Genomic DNA, 10,300 nt, shown 5'->3' with positions numbered 1-10,300 from the left:
GCCCTACAGGCAATAATAAAGTTATTATTTATTTCCTTATATCATGATAAATGTTTATTATTCATGCTAGAATTGTATTAACCGGAAACATGATACATGTGTGAATACATATACAAACAGAGTGTCACTAGTATGCCTCTACTTGACTAGCTCGTTAATCAAAGATGGTTATGTTTCCTAGCCATAGACAAAGAGTTGTCATTTGATTAACGGGATCACATCATTAGGAGAATGATGTGATTGACTTGACCCATTCCGTTAGCTTAGCACTTGATCATTTAGTTTGTTGCTATTGCTTTCTTCATGACTTATACATGTTCCTATGACTATGAGATTATGCAACTCCCATTTACCGGAGGAACACTTTGTGTGCTACCAAATGTCACAACGTAACTGGGTGATTATAAAGGTGCTCTACAGGTGTCTCCGAAGGTACTTGTTGGGTTGGCGTATTTTGAGATTAGGATTTGTCACTCCGATTGTCGGAGAGGTATCTCTGGGCCCACTCGATAATGCACATAACTATAAGCCTTGCAAGCATTGCAAATAATGAGTTAGTTGCGGGATGATGTATTACAGAACGAGTAAAGAGACTTGCCGGTAACGAGATTGAACTAGGTATTGAGATACCGACGATCGAATCTCGGGCAAGTAACATACCGATGACAAAGGGAACAACATATGTTGTTATGCGGTCTGACCGATAAAGATCTTCGTAGAATATGTCGGAGCCAATATAGGCATCCAGGTCCCGCTATTGGTTATTGACCAGAGAGGTGTCTCGGTCATGTCTACATAGTTTTCGAACCCATAGGGTCCGCACGCTTAACGTTCGTTGACGATATAGTACTATATGAGTTATGTATGTTGGTAACCGAATGTTGTTCGGAGTCCGGGATGAGATCACGAACATGACGAGGAACTCTGGAATGGTCCGGAGATAAAGTTTGATATATGAGATAATAGTGTTTAGTCACCGAAAGGGTTCCGGAATTCACCGGAAGGGGTTCCGGATGTTTCCCGAAATGTTTGGGTACGAGAACACTTTATTTGGGCCAAAGGGGAAAGCCCACAAGGTTTTTGGAAAGCGCAAAAGTAAGTTTTGCGGAGTCCAGGGGCCAGACGCCAAGGTCCCTGGCGTCTGGGTCCAGACGCCGGAAACCCTGGCGTCTGGCCCTGGAGTCCGAGAAGGACTCTTGTCTTTCGGCTGAAACCGACTTTGTGGAGGCTTTTACTCCAAGTTTCGACCCTAAGGCTCAACATATAAATAGAGGGGTAGGGCTAGCACCCAAGACACATCAAGAAACATCAAGCCGTGTGCCGGCAACCCCATCCCCTCTAGTTTATCCTCCGTCATAGTTTTCGTAGTGCTTAGGCGAAGCCCTGCGGAGATTGTTCTTCACCAACACCGTCACCATGCCGTGGTGCTGCCGGAACTCATCTACTACTTCGTCCCTCTAGCTGGATCGAGAAGGCGAGGACGTCACTGAGCCGAACGTGTGCAGAACTCGGAGGTGCCGTGCTTTCGGTACTTGGATCGGTCGGGTCGTGAAGACGTACGACTACATCAACCGCGTTGATATAATGCTTCCGCGAATGGTCTACGAGGGTACGTAGACAACACTCTTCCCACTCGTTGCTATGCATCACCATGATCCCGCGTGTGCGTAGGAAAATTTTGAAATTACTACATTCCCCAACAGTGGCATCCGAGCCAGGTTTTATGCGTAGATGTTATATGCACGAGTAGAACACAAGTGAGTTGTGGGCGATATAAGTCATACTGCTTACCAGCATGTCATACTTTGGTTCGGCGGTATTGTTGGATGAAGCGGCCCGAACCGACATTACGCGTACGCTTACGCGAGACTGGTTCTACCGACGTGCTTTGCACACAGGTGGCTGACGGGTGTCAGTTTCTCCAACTTTAGTTGAACCGAGTGTGGCTATGCCCGGTCCTTGAGAAGGTTAAAACATCACTAACTTGACGAACTGTCGTTGTGGTTTTGATGCTTAGGTAAGAACGGTTCTTGCTCAGCCCGTAGCAGCCACGTAAAACTTGCAACAACAAAGTAGAGGATGTCTAACTTGTTTTTGCAGGGCATGTTGTGATGTGATATGGTCAAAGCATGATGCTAAATTTTTTTGTATGAGATGATCATGTTTTGTAACCGAGTTATCGGCAACTGGCAGGAGCCATATGGTTGTCACTTTATTGTATGCAATGCAATCGCCCTGTAATGCTTTACTTTATCACTAAGCATTAGTGATAGTCGTAGAAGCATAAGATTGGCGAGACGACAACGATGATACGATGGAGATCAAGGTGTCGCGCCGGTGATGATGGTGATCATGACGATGCTTCGGAGATGGAGATCACAAGCACAAGATGATGATGGCCATATCATATCACTTATATTGATTGCATGTGATGTTTATCTTTTATGCATCTTATCTTGCTTTGATTGACGGTAGCATTATAAGATGATCTCACACTAAATTTCAAGATAAAAGTGTTCTCCCTGAGTATGCACCATTGCCAAAGTTCGTCGTGCCTAGACACCACGTGATGATCGGGTGTGATAAGCTCTACATCCATCTACAATGGGTGCAAGCCAGATTTGCACATGCAGAATACTCAGGTTAAACTTGATGAGCCTAGCATATGCAGATATGGCCTCGGAACACGGAGACCGAAAGGTCGAGCGTGAACCATATAGTAGATATGATCAACTTAGTGATGTTCACCATTAAAACTACTCCATCTCACGTGATGATCGGACATGGTTTAGTTGATATGGATCACGTGATCACTTAGATGATTAGAGGGATGTCTATCTAAGTGGGAGTTCTTAAGTAATATGATTAATTGAACTTTAATTTATCATGAACTTAGTCCTGGTAGTATTAGCATATCTATGTTGTAGATCAATAGCTCGCGTTTAGCTCGTCTATTTTATTTTTGGGATAAGTATATTTTTCGTCCTCAAACTCTGGCGATAGTATAGGAATCGTCCCTCAACTACGAAACCGGTAAAACTCAGTCCCTCAACTATTTAAACCGGATACTTTTCGTCCCCCGCGGCACTTTGGTTTTGCTATGACCTGGACCCGGTTTTGACTAAAACTGTATACGTGGCTGGTTTTGACCGCCATGTCACTTAAGTGTCCCGAAATCTCTCTCTCTCTTGTGCATTCTCTCGATCCCCATCTCACACACGAACCCTAAACCTAGCAGCGGCAGCGGCGAATCGCTCATGGGCTGCGGCGGCCGGTGGTGAGGTGGAACTACGGTGACGCGACGGCGGGGCCTGTGAGGCACGGCGGTTGCTGGTCGGCTGGGTAGGGGAGCGGCGGCAACGACGATTCAAGCGGCGACGGCCTTGACCCACGACAAGGAGCTCGATTGCCGGAGGTAATTTGTGCGTGCACTCATTGAAATCTTACATTCAGGAGCAAGGGCAGGCCTCACGTTGTGCTTGTCTCTTGTATAAACTAGGCCAGTCAAATGGATCCTGGAGACGTGCTATTCATCAGATTTCATTTTGAAGGCCAGTTTTTGAATGATGGGAAAACACTTGAATATAGTAGGGGAAAAGAGGCCATGTCATTTGTTTATCGCAAGAACTTCTGTTTTTTTGATCTGGTTCAGAGTTTTGGTATGCACTGCCAAATAAAGGATGACAAGATGTTTCATTGGTTATATCCTGGAAAAGAGATGGTTTGTGGTCTAAAAATGGTTGCTTTAGACACCGATTGCAAGCATATTAGAGATTGTGTTGCTGTTGGAAGTATAGCTGAAATATATGTGGAGCTATATCCAAATTCTGAAAACGACGAACACGACAGGGATCCAGGCAGAGATGTTGATCTTCTGATGGGTCCGAATGCTAGTAGTGAATCAGAGGGAGATGTAGATCATTTTGTCGCATTGGCTACTTGTCCACCTGCAGACAATGATTGTGTTGCAATCAGTAACTCAAAAGAGCCTGAAGAGGAAAATTCAGATGCTACAAATGAAAATTCGGATGTTGCGCATGAAAATTCAGAAGAAGATGAAGACGAGGATAGCAGCGAGAGTGATTACTGCCCTGATGATGACATCATTTCCGATGAAGATGAAGAGGCTGTCGAGATCAACGAGAAATATAAGGAGTATAAGGCAAAGATGAAGGCTGGACAACTAGAGCACCTTGATGATGCTATGCTGGATGGTGGGCCTGCAATAGGGTCATCAAATAAGGTGGGGGAGGAAAATGATGGAAATGGTACTGCATATGAAGATAGCTTTGATTTGTATGATTCATTCGATGAGATTGGCAGTGATGGTGAAGTCAAGACATTCAAGTCTAGATATAGAAGGTTCAAGGACAAAGGGGATGTACCAGAGTTTACTCTTGGTATGAAGTTTGATGGCAAGGAAGAATTTAGGCAAGCAATTATCAGATATGGTCTGCATCACAAGAAGCTTACCAGATTTCCCAAAAATGACAAGGCAAGAGTTAGGGCAAAGTGTGATTGGCCAACATGTCCTTGGGTATGTCTTTTGAGTAAAACCACTAGATCATGTAGTTGGCAGATCAGCTCTTTTCATGATGTTCATTTATGCCCAAAAAGGAAGGACAATAAGGTAGTTAACTCAACAAGAATTGCTGCCAAGTATGACAAGCTAATTAGATCTAATCCAATGTGGAAGATTTCAAGCTTGAAACAACACATTCAAGAAGATATGTTTGCCAATGTGACTATTGCTCAGGTGAAGAGAGCTAAGAAGATTTTGATGAAAAAGTGGCTGGATGCAAGGAAAGGTCAATATAGCAGAATATTTGACTATCAGTTGGAGCTATTAAGGAGTAACCCAGGTAGCACAGTAGAGGTTAAATTGGAACCAAATCAAGTGAAGCCTATCTTCCAAAGGATATATATCTGCTTAGAGGCATGCAAAAAAGGGTTCATGGCTGGCTGTAGGAAGGTTATTGGACTTGATGGCTGCTTTTTCAAGGGAGCAACCAATGGAGAGCTTTTATGTGTAGTAGGGAGGGATGCCAACAACCAGATGTACCCTTTGGCTTGGGCAGTTGTTGAAAAAGAGAACAATGATAGTTGGGACTGGTTTTGTTCATTACTTTTCAGAGATGTGAATGTGCTAGATGGTGAAGGTTGGGTGATTATATCAGACAACAGAAGGGTATCATCACCGCAGTTTCAAACTGGGCACCGAGGGCTAAACATAGGAATTGTGCCAGGCATATTTATGCCAACTGGAGGATGAAGTTCAAGAACAAGGAATGGCAGAAGCCATTCTGGGCTTGTGCAAAGGCTGCAAGTGTAAGCTTTTTCAACTATTGCAGAGCCAAGCTTGCTCAACTTACAGTCCTTGGATCTAGAGCAATGTTGAAAACTGATCCAAAGCATTGGTGTAGGCATGGTTCAAACTAGGTAGCAATTGTGACTCTGTCGACAATAATATGTGCGAAAGTTTTAACAAGTGGATAGTAGAAGCTAGGTTTCTCCCAATTCTTTTCATGCTAGAGACAATCAGGAGAATGGTGATGGTTAAAATACAAGAGAACAGAGACAAGTGTGAGAAATGGGATGATCTTATATGTCCTAATATAAACAAGAAATTAAGCAAGGCCATCGATGTATCTGGTATATGTCATGCAGTTAGCAATGGAAATAACTGTTTTGAGGTGCAACATGGATCTCAAAGGTTTACAGTTGATCTCAATCAAATGACCTATAGCTGTAGATATTGGCAGTTATCTGGTATAGTTTGTGCTCATGCCGTCTCTGCAATCCATCAACACACCAACCAGTTACATGGTTATGTGGCTAGTTGTTACTCAGTGGAAGCATTCAAGAAAACCTATGCATATTACCTGCAACCAGTTGAAGGACCCCAAGGTTGGCCAGAATCAGACAAGCCTAAACCACTAGCCCCTGGATATGTTAAGATGCCAGGAAGGCCTCGGAAAGAGAGAAAAAGAGAGGGTACTGAAAAACCAAAAGCTACCAAAGTTTCGAGGGTTGGAACTTTGATTAGATGCAGGAAATGCAAGTGCACTGGTCACAATAAAACTACATGTCCAGGAAATGCCGCTTCAAGTTCAAATGGAGCAGCTACTGTTGGACAAAATGCAGCTTCAGGAAATGCCGCTAGATCATTTACCAAGTCCAGAAGCAATGCAAAAGCCTCCAAGATGTCTAGTTCCCAGGTACAATACACATAACCATGCTGATGTTAAATCTTGTAAATGATTTTTTTGCTGATGTTAAATCTTTCTTCCCTTGTCAGGCAAATGTGAAAACATCCCAACAAAGCACCAGCCGAAAAAGAGCATCTACAACTGATGAGAACTTTGGTCCTATGCAAAAGAGGGCAAATAAATCCCTAGGACTGCCTAAGCACAAGATGAAGGCTTCCTCCAATATTGCTGTAAAAAATGTGACAGTGAACGTGCAGTCTAGTTCATCATTTACAGTCAATGTTACATCTGGTGCTGCAAGTGCTCAAGTTGGAGGAAATAAAAGAGCAAAGAAAGTCCCAGCAAAACTACTGGACTAGTACTGTACTTGTACTGATGTTCCCTTGTGGTTATGTCAGAATTCATGTTTGTGGTTGCTTGCAAGAGTAATCAGTACTATCTCTCATTTGCTTTGTCAGACTAAGAAATTCCCTTGTGGTTTGCTTGTAAGACTAATCAGTACTATGTTTGTGGTTATGTCAGATTATGTTTGTCTTGAAATCTGTTCTGTACTCTGTCCAAACTGGACAAACATGTGACTAAAATGTTCTGAGCAAACCCAAATTTTCATAAATAACATAGGACAATTTACATGGCACATTCAGTTCTCGTCTACTTGTCTACAATTGCTACATGACACGATACAGAACAACACTAATAAAACACATCAGTACAACAAACAACATCACATTCCTCTTCTTTTGCACATGTAATTCAGTTGTCTTGTGCAACAGCAGCTCATCCTTCTCCATCAACATCTGGTCCTTCTTACGCAATGCATGCCTTAGGGGCTCCATTTCAGCATAATCAGCAATCCTTGCCATCTCAAGGTCATCTCTTTCAGTACATACCACTTGCTTCTCCTTCTTCAGTGACAAAACAGCATCTCGGAGATCGATAATCAGTTGGGCGAGGTGAGGAGGAGTTGGATCATCGACAAATTCAAACAAGTTGCATCTGTTGGGAAACTGCCAACAGAAAACCTGAATTAATCCCCTTCACAATGTACATAATAAGCAACAAATCATGTGAAAATTTGTACAGAATTTTACTCACCCGATCTCTCATGCATTTCACATACCTCCTTCCAGGATTAGCATTGCTCCATGATATCCATCTTGCTGCCTTGTTGCCACAGTCGCACTTAATCACCGACTGATAATCCAATGGCCCCTCACAGTAGGGAATGGGGGAGGAGCGGCCGAGAGGGATCGATGGTGAAGAACAAGACCCACGGGAGCGACTTGAAGTGAGCGAGGTTGCCATCTGCTTGCCCAGCCAAGGGATTCAACGGGCGACCCCAGCCTGAATCACCGTCGCTGCCTAAATCACGCTGCCGTCGCTCCCGTGCCTAGCCAGCCAGCCAGCGTCGCACCTCACAGGAGCAATCGCCGCGCCTCACAGGCCACGCTGCCGCGCCGTCTTAGTTTCGCCTCACCGCCAGCCGCCGCAACCGCCGCCGCCGCAGCCCATGAGGGATTCTCCGCCGCCGCCGCTGCTGCTAGGTTTAGGGTTCGTCTGCGAGATGGGATCGAGAGAATGCACGGGAGAGAGAGAGATTCAGGGACACTTAAGTGACATGGCAGTCAAAACCAGCCACGTGTACAATTTTAGTCAAAACCGGGTCCAGGTCATACCAAAACCACTTAAGGTGCCGCGAGGGACGGAAATTATCCGGTTTAAATAGTTGAGGGACTGAGTTTTACCGGTTTCGGAGTTGAGGGACCATTCCTATACTATCGCCAGAGTTCGAGGACGAAAAATATACTTATCCCTTTATTTTTTGATATGTTCCTAGAGAAAACTAAGTTGAAAGATGTTAGTAGCAATGATGCGGATTGGATCCATGATCTGAGGATTATCCTCATTGCTGCACAGAAGAATTATGTCCTTGATGCACCGCTGGGTGACAGACCTATTGCAGGAGCAGATGCAGATGTTATGAACGTTTGGCATGCTCAATATGATGACTACTTGATAGTTTAGTGCACCATACTTAACAGCTTAGAATCGAGACTTCAAAGACGTTTTGAACGACATGGATCATATGAGATGTTCCAGGAGTTGAAGTTAATATTTCAAGCAAATACCCGAGTTGAGAGATATGAAGTCTCCAACAAGTTCTATAGCTAAAAGATGGAGGAGAATAGCTCAAGCAGTGAGCATGTGCTCAGATTGTCTGGGTACTACAATCTCTTGAATCAAGTGGGAGTTAATCTTCCAGATAAAATAGTGATTGACAGAATTCTCTAGTCACCATCACCAAGTTAGTAGAACTTCGTGATGAACTATAGTATGCAAGGGATGACGAAAACGATTCCCAAGCTTTTCATGATGATGAAATCGATGAAGGTAGAAATCAAGAAAGAGCATCAAGTGTTGATGATTAACAAGACCACTAGTTTCAAGAAAAGGGAAAAAGGAAAGAAAGGGAACTTCAAGAAGAACGACAAGCAAGTTGCTGCTTGCTACGTCTCGAGCTAGCATTGGTTTTCCCCGAAGAGGAGGGGGTGATGCAGCACATTAGCGTAAGTTTTTCCCTCAGTTTTTGAGAACCAAGGTATCAATCCAGTAGGAGGTCATGCGCAAGTCCCTCATACCTGCACAAAACGGTAACAACTCGCAACCAACGCTTAGGGGTTGTCAATCTCTTCATGGTCACTTACGAGAGTGAGATCTGATAGAGATAATATTTTTGGTATTTTTGGTATAAAGATGCAAAGTGAAAAGTAAAATCAAAACAAGTAAAATAAAGTAATGGAGATTGATATGATGAGAATAGACCCGGGGGCCATAGGTTTCACTAGTGGCTTCTCTCAAGAGCATAGATATTCTACGGTGGGTGAACAAATTACTGTTGAGCAATTAATAGAATTGAGCATAGTTATGAGGTTATCTAGGTATGATCATGTATATAGGCATCACGTCCGTGACAAGTAGACCGACTCCTTCCTGCATCTACTACTATTACTCCACTCATCGACCGCTATCCAGCATGCATCTAGAGTATTAAGTTAAAAACAGAGTAACGCCTTAAGCAAGATGACATGATGTAGAGGAATAAATTCATGCAATATGATAAATACCCCATCTTGTTATCCTTGATGGCAACAATACAATACGTGCCTTGCAACTCTTTATGTCACTGAGTAAGGACACCGCAAGATTGAACCCAAAGCTAAGCACTTCTCCCATTGCAAGAACTACCAATCTAGTTGGCCAAACCAAACGGATAATTTGAAGAGACTTGCAAAGATAACTCAATCATACATAAAAGAATTCAGAGAATATTCAAATATTATTCATAGATAAGTTGGATCATAAACCCACAATTCATCAGTCTCAACAAACACACCGCAAAAAGAAGATTACATCGAATAGATCTCCACGAAAGAGGGGGAGAACATTGTATTGAGATCCAAAAAGAGAGAAGAAGCCATCTAGCTACTAGCTATGGACCTGAAGGTCTGAAGTAAACTACTCACACTTCATCGGAAGGGCTATGGTGTTGATGTAGAAGCCCTCCGTGATGGATGCCCTCTCCGGCGGAGCTCCGGAACAGGCCCCAAGATGGGATCTCGTGGATACAGGAAGTTGCGGCGGTGGAATTAGGTTTTTGGCTCCGTGTCTGGTCTAATGGGGGTACGTAGGTATATATAGGAGGAAGGAGCACGTCGGTGGAGCTCCGAGGGGCCCACGAGGCAAGGGGGCGCGCCCAGGGGGCACGCCCTCCACCCTCGTGACCTCCCCGGAAACTTCTTGGAGTAGGGTCCAAGTCTCCTGGATCACGTTCGCTGAGAAGATCACGTTCCCGAAGGTTTCATTCCGTTTGGACTCCGTTTGATATTCTATTTCCTCGAAATACTGAAATAGGCAAAAAACAACAATCCTGGGCTGGGCCTCCGGTTAATAGGTTAGTCCCAAAAGTAATATAAAAGTGGAAAATAAAGCCCAATATAGTCCAAAACAGTAGATAAAGTAGCATGGAGAAATCAAAAATTATAGATACGTTGGAGACGTATCACTGCTCAAGTGAATAAGCCCAAGTCTGG

At 43.8% G+C, this 10,300-nt stretch overlaps 1 protein-coding gene and 1 pseudogene across 2 annotated transcripts; both read left to right on the top strand.

Moving 5' to 3' along the window:
• Nucleotides 1–3,342: 3,342 nt before the first annotated feature.
• Nucleotides 3,343–5,439, top strand: LOC147976058 (uncharacterized; annotated as a pseudogene). The gene is made up of 2 exons (XR_015601299.1): nucleotides 3,343–3,415; nucleotides 3,505–5,439. The product of XR_015601299.1 is annotated as an uncharacterized LOC147976058 (transcript).
• Nucleotides 5,440–5,468: 29 nt separating this feature from the next.
• LOC125521175 (uncharacterized) lies at nucleotides 5,469–6,568 on the top strand. The gene is made up of 2 exons (XM_087518515.1): nucleotides 5,469–6,218; nucleotides 6,299–6,568. The coding sequence occupies exons 1-2, from the start codon at nucleotides 5,469–5,471 to the stop codon at nucleotides 6,566–6,568; spliced, it is 1,020 nt and encodes a 339-aa protein (XP_087374641.1).
• Nucleotides 6,569–10,300: the final 3,732 nt, after the last annotated feature.

This window comes from Triticum urartu, chromosome 4A (assembly GCF_056163025.1).
Source record: "Triticum urartu cultivar PI428250 chromosome 4A, HENAU_Tu73, whole genome shotgun sequence".
Classification (NCBI taxonomy): Eukaryota; Viridiplantae; Streptophyta; class Magnoliopsida; order Poales; family Poaceae; genus Triticum; species Triticum urartu.
Note: the sequence above shows the minus strand (reverse complement) of the source record. Positions and strands in the feature narration are given on the sequence as shown.